Source organism: Chamaea fasciata, unplaced genomic scaffold (genome assembly GCF_029207755.1).
Source record: "Chamaea fasciata isolate MVZ Bird 193981 ecotype frontalis unplaced genomic scaffold, bChaFas1.0.hap1 SCAF_4, whole genome shotgun sequence".
Classification (NCBI taxonomy): domain Eukaryota; kingdom Metazoa; phylum Chordata; class Aves; order Passeriformes; family Sylviidae; genus Chamaea; species Chamaea fasciata.
In genome coordinates, this window is record NW_027094089.1 from 28,586,615 (window position 1) to 28,603,656 (window position 17,042).

At 37.4% G+C, this 17,042-nt stretch overlaps 1 protein-coding gene across 2 annotated transcripts in view; it reads left to right on the plus strand.

Annotated features, from left to right (window-relative positions):
* The window catches only part of RAB3C (RAB3C, member RAS oncogene family), a 128,384-nt gene that overhangs the window by 54,678 nt on the left and 56,664 nt on the right, over positions 1-17,042 (plus strand). For both annotated transcript variants that reach the window (XM_066181182.1, XM_066181183.1), the window contains exon 3: positions 5,451-5,569. In XM_066181182.1, the coding sequence (XP_066037279.1) occupies positions 5,451-5,569 (119 nt within the window). The remainder of the gene's footprint in view (positions 1-5,450; positions 5,570-17,042) is intronic.

Below are 17,042 nucleotides of genomic sequence, written 5' to 3' on the forward strand. Positions count from 1 at the left end.
GGGAGCTGAGGGTCTTGATTGCTTTGCCAGTTTTGTTTACCTTAACAGAAATTTTGGCCTGCAAAGTGAGGATTTACCCAACTCACATTTCTAATTTTATCTTTCTATTTGCCTTGCCTCCAAATGGTGTGGATATGAAGCAGAGGTACAAACACCATCCCAGAAATCCTCCTCTACTCTTGCCAGGTTTATGGTACATAGAACAAGCTGTATTATAATATGAGTAAAACTTGTAGTGAGGAGGTGGATCTAAAAAAGATATTTGTATGTTTGGCATACAGAACAGAAATGCAGAGGCCCAGAGTCTCTCAAGCGTGCTAAAATATAAATTTACGTTTTGCGGGCTGAACTCTCATGACAGGCTCATTAAAAGTTCTTGCTGCCAAATGCTGTTTGTTTTCACCTTCAGAACAGTCTGTTAACAATGAGCAACTCCACTTGCAAGTTATTTCTATAAAGTATTGTTCCTGTCAGTGGTGCAGTGCTAGGCAAGGGTGAGAGGGAGGGCACACAGCAAATGAATTCAAGTGTCTGATTTAACCCATTGCAAAAACACTGGTGTAGTTTAAGCTGGTATGGCAAGTTCTTGATTAAGTCTAGCTTAGCAGGACTCGACAGTAGGAGGGGTTTACTTCTCTTGAGTTAGATAACTGTACTTTACAGGTAAGATACTAAATAGTATCTCCAGGATTAATATATCAGAACCTTGATTTGTATTTTGAGACTTTCCAGCCCACTAAACTCTTAACTTCATGTGAAACACACGATTCCTCTTGAGTCAGCTGGCTTCCTGTCCTCAAGTGTTTCTGCTTTCACAGATGGCTATTACATGATATTTCTCCATTCCTCTGGGAACATCGTTGTCAGCAGCTGGTGCATTCCCCATACACTAAAGCCTCCAATGATATAGAAGTTCCACAGTAACAATTAGAATCTGTAGGAAGTTTTCCATAACATTATTAAAGAGAGGAACACAGGACAAACACTGATTCATGCAGTTACTATACAAACAACTAACATACCTTTGCTTATTAATTATTGTATGTCAAATTTCACAGTTACAAGTGTAACTGAAATGAAGAACCAAGGTAATATAGAATTATTTGTGTACCTACTATTTGGTACATGTATGATCAGGAAGAATGAGAGTTGGCCAAAAGCATACCAGATTGCTATCTTCGTCAAGAGGTAGAACCAGATATTCTGCATTCAATCTATACCTCTGCCCTTTCCCTGTCTACAGATGTATATGCCCTCTTCAAGACCTTTACTGATAGAAAAGCTTTATTGGTCCTTTTAGCTATTGGAGCACTTGCAAAGCGATGAGTTTTTCAAATATGAAATAATACATATCAGGATCTGGAGCATGAAAATATTTGCAGATGACTCATTTCTATTATATAGGAAAAAATCAGTTAAGAAAAGAAGGCCAACAAAGCATACTAGAGGCATCAAAACATGGAAAAGAAATCTGTGCAAGTATTAGTCTTCCAAATACTCAAGACTCTGGACTATTAGCTTGTGTGCAAAAACGGTGCTCAGGAAATGGACAATTTCTAAAGTACTGTGACCACTAAACCTTATAATAATGTGATTTAACAATTAAAATCTGGTGCTTACTAAACAACATTCACAAAGATAGGATCAGCTAACCAGAAGCTAATAGAATAGTGCAGCTATAATAAAAATTGAATTTATGAAAGTGAATGCACTATTTGAAAATACTTCTGGTAGCTGCAGAGATTTGTGTGTGTTTGTGTGTGTGTGGTTTTTTTCTAAGATTTGTAAAATACCTCTTTTTGTCTTTTGTGTGTGGTAGTTTTCATAAAGTTTTCCCTCACCCTCATTCATTCCCCTCTGCCTTTCCACTCATTTAATGAACAATCATCTGTTCTTACCAGACATTAACTACATGAATGACTAAATCCCCAACATGATCTATGTGTCTTGTTTTCTGCTCATCAAAGATAGAAATGAACTGCCTTGCTTAAAATGCCAGTAAATAATAGCCCAATTTTTATTCTTCCTCAGGCTTATTTTATTTAGTTTGCTTAGAATAAACCTCAGTCAGTGCAAATACAGATATTATATTTTAGGATTTAAATCTAAGAAGACAGTCATCAGATTAATTCTGTGGTCTTGCCAAATATACTAAGATAACATAGACGCAGACAGTAGCCCTACCTGAACTGGAGAAAGTTTTCTTCAAGTACAGGTATATAACAGTATCTGAAGATACAGTCATAGTGATGTATAACTATAAATATGATGAAATATGTAAATCAGTTCTTTTTTGCATAGTTTTTCTATAAGAATAGAAGCTAATAAACAGAAAGACCATGTACATAGTTGTATTATCTGCTTCAAATAAAAAAAATGAGTGTAATAAAATATAATATTAAAGTATATGATTTTTCTAGTAGGTTTTCTCCCCTGTCAAATGGTATTTAAGTTCCTTAATGATCATATGAAAGGACCTATCCTTAGGGCACTTCTGAAGATATTCTTGTCTGAATACAAGCAACATGCTTATGAATGTGTGGAACACAAAAGTTTTGACACATTGATTATTTATATTTGGGTTCATTTCTTACATGATCATAAACACTTTACTGCATAAGTTATGCATTCAGCCTATTAAAAATTTAATTGCTTCCTCATAGCAAGTGAATATAAAATAATATCAAGAGGAATGTGATTATCTATATTTGGAAATAATGTACTCCCCTTTATTAATGGTTATCCATCTATGTTATGTATACTGAAGTATCACTTTAGAAAATCTTTTTTGTCATCCTATTAACATAGCAGTAGTTGTGAGTTTAGAATCATGAATCAGAATTTAAGAACAACTCCAAATATCTGGTTCCTTCCCAGACTGACACAAGTCCATTTCTTGGGTCTAGACAAACATCTTCTGTCCCAAAGTCAGTCAGTGTTTTGATCTATATCTGCGGCTTCTTGCCCCTTTGTGTAAAATCATTTAAGAACTTTCAGCTTGATTTTTTGTCCTTTAAGCTCATTTTATTTTCATTATTTATTTTTATAATCAAAATTTCCGAAGCCCACCCTACCTGGCTTAACACTACACAGAAAACAGTTGGTGTCTTGGACAGAAAGCATCATTGACTAATGGCTTTATTTCTAGGGCTTTTCATTCTTATCTGCAGGTGGGCTTCAGTGGAAACCACCCAGAGCAAAATAAGATTGTCTTCAGTAAGAGTGGCCTCCTGCTTATCATGCTATCATATATGCTAATCAGACATATCTCTAACTAAAAAACAGCAGATAGACACTGATAAATTTTTTTTGAAAATCCTCTCTCTTCTGTACAGGTTGAATGCTTGCTGAGGGCCATATTTTGCTTCTGTCCCTCCCAGATGTCTTTGTCTAATAACAAATCAAAAATATGAAACCACCACCAACAAAAACCCGCACAAACCCAAATACCAAACTGACAAACAAAAAAAGTGAAAGTAAAGCTTTTTTCATAAATGAAATATGCACAGGCTTAGTGTACATCTTTTTACCTTAATATTCAGAAACACCAGAAAATCTGGGAGCAGCTATCCAAGCTCCAGACCACAGCTGCTGGTGGCTCAGCCAGCTGACAGCATAAGCAGAAAAAGTTTAGCTCAGTCTGGCCTTTCCCACAGAGATGTAACCTAACTTCATGTGAAACCTGCTAAAGTCTAACTATTACTCTATTACTTTATTACTTTCCATCTTGAATCACTGAAATGATATCAAAGCAGAAGATACTGTAATTCAGGATGAATAGGAATCATATATTCTATCTGAGGTTGTTAGTTTCAGTGATGACCTTGGGTTTTTTTTTAATCTAAAAGTGTTTTCTGTTGCATGTAGAATCTTGTTTTCTTATTTTATTAGTTTATTAAATGAATGAGATGTATGCAGAAATGGAGGCCCACCTAATCTATTTTTATTTTGTTTACAAGGGAGTACTTCTAGCCTAGAATTTTTTTCAGAAAACATACTAAATATATTTGTTACTGGTTAGTCTTTGTAGGAAGGTAAATGATATAGATTTATCTGTTTAGTAAAGTAATCTATTTCCTAGCTATTAAAAAAATTGGAAATAATTATATTAATTTTCAGAGTTTTTTAAAATTAAATATGCACAGATGATCTGTTAACTACAGGATTGTACTGACATATGTCTCCTGTAATGCTTTTAATATTAATGGCTTAAAAATATTAAGCAGGTGTGCTGGAACATGAAATAGTTATGCATTTCCTGTATTTCAGTTATTGCTGTTGTGTCAAAATTTTAATGCAGACATAGGTGATTGTAGCACAGAATCAGAGAATCCTTAGTGTTGGAAATGACCCCTGGAAATCATGTCATCCAAATGCCTGCCAGTGCGGGTTCACCCAGAGCAGGTGACACAGGAACGCTTCCTGGTGGGTGTCGAGGGTGTCCAGATAGGGAGACCTGCTTTAGTACCACCCTCAATGTAAAGAAGTTCTTCCTCAAGCTGGGGTGGAACTTTTTGTGTTTTAGTTTATGGCCATTGTTCATTGTCCTGTCACTGAGCACCACCAAAAAGAGTCTGGTACCATCCTCTTGGCACCTGCCATGAAGTATTTATTTTTACAAAAGCATTAATGAGATCTGCTGCCAGCCTTTTTTTTCTCTATACTAAGCACTATGCTATAAATTGCATTAAATATATTAAAAGTTAGTTGCTGCCCTAAAAAGTTTTTTATGGAAATAAGGAAAGCAAGGAGTAGGAGATAAGTAGGAGATAAGTCTTCTACGTATCTTGCTTTAAATACAGTTGATTAAGATGAGGAAGAAAACTGGGTTGAGGTAAGGGACTGATAGCAAATTTCTTCTTTTTTTGCCAGATATCCTTGTTTTAAGAGCACTGCCATACAGGGATTTTTTGGGGTTTTTTTGGTTGGTTGGTTGTTTTTTTGGGGGTTTTTTTTGTCAGCAAAAAAACTCTGTTGGTGGATTGAAATGACAAGAACAGAACAATTAGGCATTGCCTTTTTGATCAAGATGTTTCCTGGCTTCAGGAACCATCTTGTTCTTGTAATGAAGGGCCTAATGAGGATATTGTTCCAGCGTTTTACCCAGGTTTTACTTCTGTCACACTGGGAAAGTACAAGGCAGGAGCAGAAGAGAAAGCTCTTACCCAACTCTCAGAGTGAAAAAATGAATCACTAATGACCCAGAATACATGGGCTGACAGGGGGGCCATGCCTTTCTGTCCTTCTGCATTCTCCCCTCTTCACAGAATTGATATGTCCCTTCTATTATGATCCAGTGCAGAGTTCTCCTATTTCTACTTGTTCTCAGGATTGCAAAGCTGTACAATATACAATAACTCTTTTCAGAGATTTTTTTTCTATAAAAGAGAAAAGAAAAAAAAGTTGTCAATTTATGTGCAATGTAAAAATTTTGTTTGTTATTGCTTCAGGACACAGCAGGCCAGGAGAGGTACAGAACAATTACCACAGCTTACTACCGGGGTGCAATGGGCTTCATTTTAATGTATGACATCACAAATGAAGACTCTTTCAATGCCGTGCAGGATTGGTAAGTAAAAATTGGAATTTATATTAAATAAATAATCAGAGAGTATGTGTGATATCACTTATCTCCTGTGACAGTGTAAATTGTTTTGGAAAACTTAAAATGAAATCCAAATAACATGCTCAAGCATTCCTATACTTGAATATATGGTGGTGGTTTTGTTTTAGTCAGAAAGACAATGAATATTTTAAAATGTTTTACATATAATTAATTGTAACCATTGTGTTTTCTGTAATTTTGGTCCATGTAAGTAATTCATACTACTAAAACCAGAAATGTGCTAATGTGGAGACCAACAGCTAAGATACCAGAAAGTGTTCCCATACTTTATGGAAAAAAATGAGATACCATGTTTGAGGGTTATTTTTTAATTTCAATTTTTTATCTATAGCTGGATATAAATTGTTCTGTCAGTCCTATGAATCAAGTGTTAAAATGAGCAAACTTTATCAGAATTGCAGAACCCCTAGAATGGCTGGAATTTGTATTACCTGGTGTTATGTGTCAGGCCAGATGTCTCCATAAAAGCAGAGATATTTTAATCACACATGGGTCAGTCAGCATCCAGGTCATCTAAAGCTTTTTTAAGTAAAGCTAATATAAAAGGAAAGCCAGAGTTTCCCTCAGAGATTTTATTTTTCCCCTTTAAGAGTTATTTTAATATCCAAGTGGCCTCCAGCAGTTTTCTGAGTGAGAGGAATAACATTTGTCATATGTGCTCCACATGCTCTCTTGCATGTAGTTCCTAGGGGACAACTGTCTTTGAAAGAGGACTTGTTCGGAGTTTGTGTGATTTGTTTCGTACATTTCTCTGCTTTTTAAAATTAATTTCAAGATATGTTCCATTGTGTAGTTATTTCAGGACAGACAAGGTCAGAAGCATTCTTCAAACTTAAAAAGTAGTGATGTTGTGATGCCTGTTTCTAACAGAAATTGTTACAAGGCATTAAACCATCCAAGAAAAAATTTTTTCTCTTCTACTTATTGCTGTGGTAGAAGGTGTCACAGGACCCATTGAGCACTTTTCCTCTCAACACCTGGAACTTTGCTCGATATGTCTGAGATTGGCCATTTATCACTCTGAAAATAATTGAAAACATTAGTTTGGCTCGGCTGCAGTGAAATGGGATCTTGGGTTGCTTAACATTTCAAGCATAAGCACCAGGGATGCAGTCAATTCTCAGTACTCCTGGGGAAAGGGGCAACTCCAGACTGTATCCCATCTTTTCTCCATCAAATTATCTATATGCCTCTACACCAAATTGCTCTAATGAGTCACTCCTTCCATTTTTGAGAGAATCTATAAGTTTGCATGGGTAGTATAGATTGAATAACTATCTTTGGACAATTGAATATATCTGAGTATAGTCTCTGTTTCACACTCCAAGAGGAGGGAGCCCTAGCTCCCTGTGAGTTGTTATGAAAGGGATGTTTTGCCCTTGTTGTACAAGCTGGAAACATCGTGTTAGTACTTGCTGTTACACATTTGTGAGTACTGCTCCGTTCAACACCATGAGATAGAATCTCCTACCTAACAGGATGTAGCTGAAAGTATTAATTCATAGATGCTGCTGAAAAAGGTTAACAAAACCAGGGAATAAAGGAATCCACAAATCTCCCGGGTGAACCTGCAGATGTGATTGCCAATGGCACTACTTCCTGGCCCTGCCACATGAAGCACTTTCTTGCTTTGGCCTGGTTTTCATTGTCCATGGGCTGATTTTATTCTAACGCTGGGTTGATAATGTCTTGTTTAGGACCAGCTGTGATCTGAAAATTTCATTGTCTCATCTCCAGGCAAACCAGATGGCATGCCATGTATTATCTCTCTTCCTCTAACACAAAGTCTTCTTTTATAGCAAGTGTAAATATGAGTACTTATTATTAATTTTCCCACCTGTTTGTTTTCCAGTCTCCTAGACCTGTTATGTTTGGCACTCTCTCTCCTGGTAAAAAATAACCAGGCTCCATGCTAATTAAAAAGGAAAAAATTACTTAAAATTAAGTAAGAAAATATTTAAAAGCTATGGAGTTCTTATAGATTCATTATGAAACAGGATTTTTCAATCATTTTTATCTAGGAGTTTTACAAAAAGTTGACAGCTCTTATAGAAGTTTAGTGGAAATTAGGGATTGCAGTATTGTGTGTTGAGAGCTACTGAGAAGTCATCTGCATGATGAAAGGAACGACAGATATGCTGAGTGCCTCACTTGTCAGGATGAGACGAAGATTTGCCTGTTATTTGTATTTTTAATGTCATAAGCCCAGTTGCTGTTCTGCTGTTCTTCCTTTTTTTTTCATTACTCCCATCTCACAGCTCATAATTAATTTTGATCAGCCCTGGCTTCAATTTTGATAGTAATTGGACAGATTGCTTCTGAATGTGAGAAAAGTTAGAGAAAACTGGCAATTACCAATGCTGCAGAAAAGCAAGAATGGCTATGTGCAGGTATCTGTGTCTTTCTGAAAGTTATGGGAGGAGAGAGCAGGAGCTTTTAAGTCCTTTTGGGGCTGAAAGTGCTTTTCTCTGTGATAATTTTGCCTCTCTAAGCAGTAGTGCCTTTTCATATACATGCATGACAGGTCAAATCCAAGTTCAAATCACATCACATCAGCTTCAAGACTTGATCTAGAAATTGCACTGCAGTCAGGAAAATGAATCTACAGGTACCTTTTAGGTTTGGATAAAGGACTTTGGTTTAAAATGTGTGTTGGGATGATTTTTTATATTAAAAGATAATTTTTGCAGCCTGAAATATGACTGACATTTCTCCTATTTAACTACAGAAATAGATGTACCTCTAGATGCCATATCTAAGTCAGCATTCAGCTGTGAAAAATTCTATAGCCAATGTTACTATTAACATTTTACAATAAAAAAATCAGTATCTATAATTTTATTTAACTCTATTAGCATCTATATTTGTAATATGTAGCCAAGGTTTCAGGGAGATTGGATTTGTGCTGAGAGTTTGTCTGATAGCAAAAATAGCAAATCAAACATGCTTTGACTCATCAGGTCTCCTATGGAATTCTCACCAGGATCTGAAGCTGCCTTTACTAAGAGGCTTTTTCTTTCAGCAACGCAGCTAATGCTGCAAGGTGTGCACCTTGAAATAGCTTGATGTGCTTTAGTCATGTCATCCTAAAAAGATGAGGATTTTGGGAATAGATGTATTTCTTTTAAATGAGAGTTTAAAGGGGCATCATTTTCTGCTTGCCTGAGTTCTAAAGTAGAAAAGGGATATAGCCAATTAACCAAAACTTCCCCTTTAGCTGAATTCTTAGGACAGCATCCACATGTTTCAAGAAGGTGGCCTAATGGGATCTATTTTCTTTAGAAATTCCTTCTAATTAATTTGAAAGGGAAATAGGTGAATGTTGAGAGTTGCTCTATGCCACCTCAGTGAGTATTTTTTAGTTCAGCTGTAATGTCACAGTGCTTGCATTGTTTACTGTTTTATGCTACCACCTGTATCATCTACATCTGTTAGCCTTTTTCCCTCTATAAATTTCACTAGGAGGTATTATCACCCTTTTCATTTTGTGTTTAAGTCCATATAAGTTGTGGCCTTTTTGGAAGTGGTCCATTTTGGTAGAAAGGAGAGAGTGAAGGCTTTGTGCTGGTACCAACACAATATGCTGAGTTCTATAAAAGTTCCAGGGAAATAAATGTCTCTGAGTTGCAGTTAAACCTGTTTGTACAAACACTTTTCTAGACATCTAATGACTGAATTGGAAGAAATCGAAATATCCTTGTACTCATCATGTTTCTAATGCAATATCTTACCTAGCTCAGAAATTACTGGTGTCTAAAACATGATCTAAAAGGCTGAAGTTTTCTGTTCCAGGTTGTAATCCTAGATGTGAAACTTCTCTAGGTCTGAAGGAGGTATCGGGATACAGCACATGGTATATGGTTTTTTACACTCACTCTAAGTTGCTCCTCTACACCTGAAAATGTTGTCTCTACTACAAATGTTTGTCCAGTAATATCTTTATCACAATCTGGTGACTGCTGAAGACACTGCTGTGGAGGGCTCCCTTGTGCATTAATTCAAAATTTGAGAATTTCACATTGCTGAATCTCAGATTCAGGGTTGCTTCCTTAGGAAACACATAAGGCTGAGGGAGTCTAAGGGGCTTTGAGCTATTGATGATCTGTGTTTTGTAAACTTGTCAAGGCATACAAAATGAGTTTTTCCTGCATTTTTGGCTGAGGTCTAGGGGGGCAGGGAGCAAAGTATGCTAGGAAACACTTTGATTACCCTCACCCTTTAAAAAATATAGCATTTGTGAAAAATTGTATGGAGGATGTTTTTTAATGTTCCTGTTGGAAAGATTATGGTTACACATCTTAAAGAATTCAGAGGGTCTTCCATGAAAGATGCTTCTCTTTACTTTTCTTCTTTGCTTTTTCTAAGGTGTCCTTTTAACTGTCCCCTTCTCCTCTGCTGCAGACTGCTCGAGCTCATGATCTTTGAGAAGAAATCAGCTGTCAGAAGATACTATTCATGAGGTGACAGGGCCTCAGTTCCGGCAGACATTTTGTGATATTGAGAACTTTATCACACTGTTTACTTCTATATTTAGACAGAAATTATTTGCAGAATTTAGTACCAACCAATATACTCAGAACAGCATGAAAACAAATTTAATTTCAAATTATAAACCGAATTAAATACTGATTTAGTGTTCTTCATCTGTGCCCATAACACTTGGGAGGTAGTTATTGGAAAGTGGGTCAAGGCAAAGGCTGTAGGAATGCCATAAGGTAACACCAGAGCACATCCTAAGCTGTGCAATATTACATTAGCCATTACTAGAAATATATGGGGGGCGTGGGGGCTGGGTGTTCTTGTGATATACATATCCTGATTAAATTATTCAGGATATCATTTCAGATGGTTTTATAGTAGAACCTTAAAAAGAGTCTATGCTACTATCAATTCAAGATAACACTGAGAATTAAGGGATGAAATATTCAAAAGTTTTCACTTTCTCATGGCATTTGGCTACTGCATTTACTAGATATGTCAGTAGTAGTTGTCATTGTGCAACAACAGAGTGGAAAAAATTGTTCCATTTCTTTGAACTTTTTCTGTCCATTCAACAGTTCAATGATCTAAAAGCTGCCAGCTACAGCTACAGTGCACTAGGAACTGGGCGTTTATTTATTCTGTCTTGTAATGAGAGATATGATGGCATTTTTTTAATAGTCATTGAGGGAAAAGAAAAAAAGAAATTGGAAAGGACGTTAGCGTGTTATGGGCAAATGTAAGAAGTCCTCAAAGCAAACTAAGCCATTAAGTTAATGTCAGCAGTGCTGCACACATTTCTAAAAGGTATATGTTCATTCCTTCTTGCTTCCACATCTAAAATTTTAGTCTAATGTTCATACTTAGCACAAGGTTGACACACAGATGGGTCCTTTTCTTTTACATCTTGATACAGATTCCATCATTTAAGAAAAATCCTTATCTGCTGTATACCAGGGAACAAATTTGGAAAGTGCCTCCAGGCGAATTTACCCTCCACCTCTCTTTGCCAAAGCACATGGCCTGCCACGCAGCAGCTGATAGGATCCTGGGGCGCAGAGGGCAGACAGATGACGTGCGTGTCACACGTATCCTCGGGAGCCCTGTCCCTGGGGACACCGCCCGGACACTGCGCCCACTGGTGACCCACACACAGGCTGATTGTCTGCCATGGGGCTGGCAGTGACCTCAGCACAGCCACATAGCTGAGGCACAGCTGGAAAAATACTCGGATGGAGCAGACTGGTGTTGAGTGCATATACTACTTATATTGTGTTTACACACACGCGCACACACACGCACACACACATATATATAGAAATATATATAATAACTTGTGCTTGATATCAACATATATTTAGGCAGATTCCCCTTCATTTTCTTTTGACGTATTAGTGGTTTTCAGCCACTGAAGAGCAAGGAGTTGCATGCTGGTGGATAATTTCATGTCATTCTTAAAACAAAAGACACGCAAATTATGTGCTGTGGAAAAAAAAAAAGAGTGAAATTTATCATGGTTGGATATTATTCTTTCATTTCTTTCTAAGTCTTTCATCTGCATAGTGGGTAAGGGGAAAATGAAATGGTGTTATTTGTGGACTTAAATATAAGAAACAAAAATTTTGCAGTTTGCAATTTGAAGTCTGGCAATTACAATTACATGATATTTACAATTTTCTTTTTTTCATGTTTACTATTAAAAATTTACTTTTGTTATGCACAAAATAACTCTAAAATTCTTTTCACTTTTTATCTTCATTTGTACTATAAGAAGGACAAAGACCAGTGGCAAACTGGAAGTTTTTTCTAAAAAAGAAATTTTCTAATTTAAAAATATTATTTTAAAAAAATGTGAAAAAGCTATTCCTGGTGGAACAAATATGTTTTAAGACTCTGTTTTCCAGATCAGTTTGCTTAGCCATTTTTTATTCATTGTTTGCTACAGAACTCCTGTTGTAGGAAATTGTGTACATGAAACAGTTCTCTGAGGTGACATCTTATCTTTTCCCTCAAGAGTCTGTCATCAAACTTTGTTTCACAAATGCTTAATTGATGCTAGCTCAAACTGCCTACATACTTTCCAGTTTTAAGACCCACTCCAATGTCTTCCACAATGTTTCTCCCAACACGTCCAAAAAATCATATCCTCACATTTCAAACTGAAGGACACGGCATAGCCCTGGATATTTGAGGGGTAACATATACTGCAACTGAATTTTCCTAAAAGAGAAAAGAAGCATATATTTAGTGTGGAAAGGAGAGAAAATCCTGCAAATTTGGGGGTTTTTTATAATTCTATAATTTTCAGAAGATCACTCATGATAGACCAACAAAAAAACATTGTGTCATCCAAAGTATGTCATAAAGTCATAGAATCAAAGACTGTGTTGAGCTTGTAGAGACCCCTTGGAATCATCAAGTCCAACTCCTGGCCCTGTGCAGGACACCCCAAGAATAAAACCCTGTGCCTGTCAGCATTGTACAAACACCTAAATTCTGTCAGACTTGGTGTTGTGACCACTTCCCCAGGGATCCCATTCCGAAGCCTAGTTTCCGTCTGCATGAAGAATCTGTTCCTGATAAACTACACTTCTCCTGACTAAGTTTCATGATGTTTCCTCGGGTCCTATTACTGGTGACAGTGGTGAACAGATCAGTGTCTGCCCCTCTGCATCCCCTCATGAAGATGTTGAAGACCAAAACGAGGTCACCCCCCATTTTCCTCCAGGCTGAACAGACCAAGTGACCTCAGCTGCTCCTCATATAGCTTCACTTCCAGACTTACACCATCCTCTTGTCCCACCTTTGGATGTTCTCCAAATAATAGCTTGATATCTGTCTTATATTGTGACTCCCAGAACTGGAGGTGAGGCCACCCCAGCCCAGAGCAGAGGGGACAATCCCCTTCCTTGCCTGGCTGGCCATGCTGTCCCTGATGCCCCCAGGGGCATGCTTTGCCTTCCTGGCTGCCAGGGCACTGCTGGCTCAAAGTTTTGTACATGCCATAAAACATTACCCTCTCACCACTGACACTGCCAATGCATGGCTGTAGGAAAAATCTCCATGTAAAAGGACAAACATATACTTGTTTTTCTAAAGGCTTTTCTTGATAACATTTCATGTTAGGATTAAGCATCACTCTAGCCTGAACTACTCGCTTTGATGAAGATACTTATATTTTTCTTTCTACTAAACACTGAATTTAAATGTGCATGTTACAAATTGGAATTTCTGCAAATCCTTATCAAAGTGGTTTGTGTCTTGAAAATAGTAAACCTTTGACTTAAATGTGCAAACCGCATGAGAAAACGTTTTTTGTAGGTTTACTGTCAAAAAAACTAATTCGTGAATTCCAACAGTCAATCAAGAAAGACAGATGTTAACATATCATGGCATTTTTCATTCTTTCCTATCTTTATGCCCTTAAACCATAGAACGAAACATGTTTGTGGAATGGGAATTTTTTGTATGTAGTCCTTGGTCCTATTGGCTCTTAGTTGCACTTGCTCCTTTCATTCTTTTCGTTGTGGGACTAAGAGCTGCTGTAGAAGGTTTTACACCGCTCCCTTGAACCTCCTTCGCTCTAGATGTGACATTTTCTTAGATTCTACGTAGCCACCCTGTATCAGGATGTCCATACAGCTGTCTTCAACTGCATCAAACCCTACTAAAGCTGCCAGTGGGAAGTCTGATAAGAAAGTGGAATAAATACTGACAGACTTAACTCAGGGTGTACTATGTCCTTCTTTTCCCACTAATGTTAACTCAGTCAGTAAAGGCAGTAAGTCACTAACAGCAATCAAACACCCAGATCCTACTCAGTCACCAGCTGGTGAGTGCAGCTCCTCAGTGGAGCTTGTCTCAGCTACATGCTTCAGGATTAAGTCACTCTTGACTTCCATTGGACCTAACTGTCTTAAAAAAACTTTTTATATATCTATATGTATCACCTGACCTGCTAGTTGATTAGGGCAGCTGTTGGCCATAACTAGAAATGAGCTATCACCACCACATTGCAGCCTTCTTGTTAGCACCAGCTGCAGACTGGCAGCTACATCATAAGCGTGGCTGCACCTTCATTACAGCTGCCACCCCTGCAGATAAGGGCTGAAGTTCTGATTTCTTCTCTTGTTATACCTGGGCTGTGGTAAGGATGGCTGCATCACTCCTTTCCTAAAACCCTTTTCCTCAGTAAGAGAAAGGTGGCAGTCGGTCTGATATGAAATGACCAGAATCCTTTATCTGGGAAAATGTGACAAACTAGCACATTATGCCTCACTCCTACCTACATCTGGCAAGAGGAGAGCTCTGGCTTAACTGTCCCCATAAACTTGCTTGGTTGGACTGGAAATTTCACAGTGGAGATGTATTGTGCAGTTCATGAGGTAATGTAAGTACTCAGCCATTCAGAGAACTGTTGTTCAATACAGGAGGTGTCTTCCAATCCATACCACATCCTGTTCTTCTTCAGATATGATCACTGAGGGTTATACTGAGGTGGATAAAAGCAAACCAGATGATCAGATAAGTGTCTGAATGCTACTTTGCTGAACTTCCATCCATTAATTAGATTATACTAAGGTACTCTTAATGAGATTTTCAGTTTTGTCAGTTTTCCTATGATAATGCTTTTATTTTTCAAAAAGTTGAAGTGAAAAATACCTCTGACAGGCTAGTTGTGAGCTGCTGAGTTTATCAGAAAGGTAAACAAACTTAGGGATGGTAAAATAGAGCAGTATGCTAAAGAAGGTATATGATTTTCTGAGTCTAATATTTAGCAAGTCTGTCCATTTTATAGTTACACATTGCCAATAGTAAAAGAAACAAACCTTTGTATATTCTAATCAACAGAAAATATTTATTTTTGTTAGTAATAAAAGTCGTACAGTCTTGTGGCAATAATAGTTTTTATTGGCTAAGCAGTGGCTAATACACTCTTATCTTCTTGTTGAGTTGTTGAGTATGTTGACAGAGTTACACAGTTGCTCAGCATTCCCAAATGAAAACTCTGCTGCCAGCCAACAGCACGAGTCCAATCAGTGACTTTGTAATGTCCCTGAACAGTTTCCACTCTCATCTGGAGCTGCAGATTATTCACTTTTCTCAGTACTCTAATACTCTGAGTCTGTTACTCCTCAGAGGAATATTGTGATCCTTGTACCACAGCCAAAGCTTGAGATTTGCTGATGGAGCTGTTCCTTTCATGTTTCAATTTTGCAGATCTCTTCTGTGGGTTGAGATATCTCAGTAGCATTAAGACTGCAGTCTAATTCATGCAACGTGGATGATTTTTGTTCAAAATCTAAAAAACAAACAAACCCCAAACCCCCCCCCCAAAAAAAAAAAAACAAAACACAAAAACAAACCCTAAAAACCCACACTGTGTGAGTCAGTAGTAAAACAGTGTACAACTTTGTGGGCAGTATGAAGTTTAACTGAATCCTTCTCCCTCATGAAGTCACTCACCTCTGCTCCCCACTCCCCTCCTTTCCTCTGCACGTGATTTCAAGATGCCCTGTTTCGAGTGTCAAGCCTTGGCAGTTGTGCAAGTATATTAGCTATGTGAGTTACAGTCTATGTGTGGGGGAGTACAACAAGTTTTATTGAAATTGATCTCTCTGGTCAAGAAGTGCCATTAATGTTCTTCTATTGAAATGTAAACTGCAAAGTGACACAGCAATGTAACCTGCTGGTAGTGGTTATTTTCAAAGCATATACAAATGCTAGTTAGGTGATTTAGGTTGTCTTTCATCAGAAGATTGCAAGGCATTGACCAGTAAGCTAAGGCATTTGTAGTGAATACCTAATAACGAAGATTTTCAGCCTTCTTTTTAAGCATTTTTTTTCCTAATCTCATTTGTTGTGCTGTGTTATGCTAATCATAAAATTCTTAATTAAGAAAATATTAAGAAAATAAATTGTATTTATTGTAATAATTTTTAATTGTAACTACAGTTACAATTTTACATCTTTATAATTTGCAACTTTAATTGAAACTACAGTTTAGTACCATCATCATTCTATCAAGGATCCCTAAAAGAACTTGCTTGTCCTCTTAGTGTGAGGTGACAGCATGTTAAAGACAAATAAACAGTTCTGATTTGGTAGATTTATAATTATAAAGTCATTATAAAATAAGAAAACGAAAGAAAAAAATCTTTTCATTCCAAATTTAAATTTCTACCTCTACCTGGTCCTTGCTTGTATTTTCCACAATACAAGAGACATTACAGTCTCTTTAAGTAGAACAAAAAAACCTGCCTGCTATTTGGGCCAAGGTTTTGGATGTTTATTAAATATGCTTTAGCAGAAAACATACTTTAAAAACACTGAATTTATCCAGATATTGTGAGATATATTTGAAGAATGGCAGTAAAAACTTCACCTTCGAGGTCACAAACTGGTGTTAAAACACCCCACAGGGACCAGAGGAAGGTCTGTCTTTCTGCTTTAATTTTTCTATGTTGCTTGTCACCAAGCAACTGAGGACCACTGAAAATGTTGCAGTTGCCTTCAGCAAATAATGCAGCACTGCAGAAACCTGAGACCAAGCTGAGATGTCCCAGGGAGAGCCTGGGATAGCAGTTTCCAATACATAAATTAAATTTCCTCACCCATACTTGCATATCATGGTGCAGTGCTCAGTTCTGCATACAAACTATTCTTGCGAAGTTATGCAGTTGCCCCTGAGATTAGACCCAGCATGTGTTGCTTCAGCAATTTAGGACTGACCATTGCAAGGGGTCAGGCAGTGACAGCTCAGTGATAATTTTTTTGAAGTATTTAATCTCTACAGCACTGCTTCAGCAGGAGATTGACAGCTATAGTTTTATTGGAGTTGGGGATATGGTTTTATTTAAATTGGGGAGTGGGAAGTAGAAGGCAATGGTCTGTGCACAGCTCCGGGAGACAGCAAGGAAATGTGGAAAAGGAGATA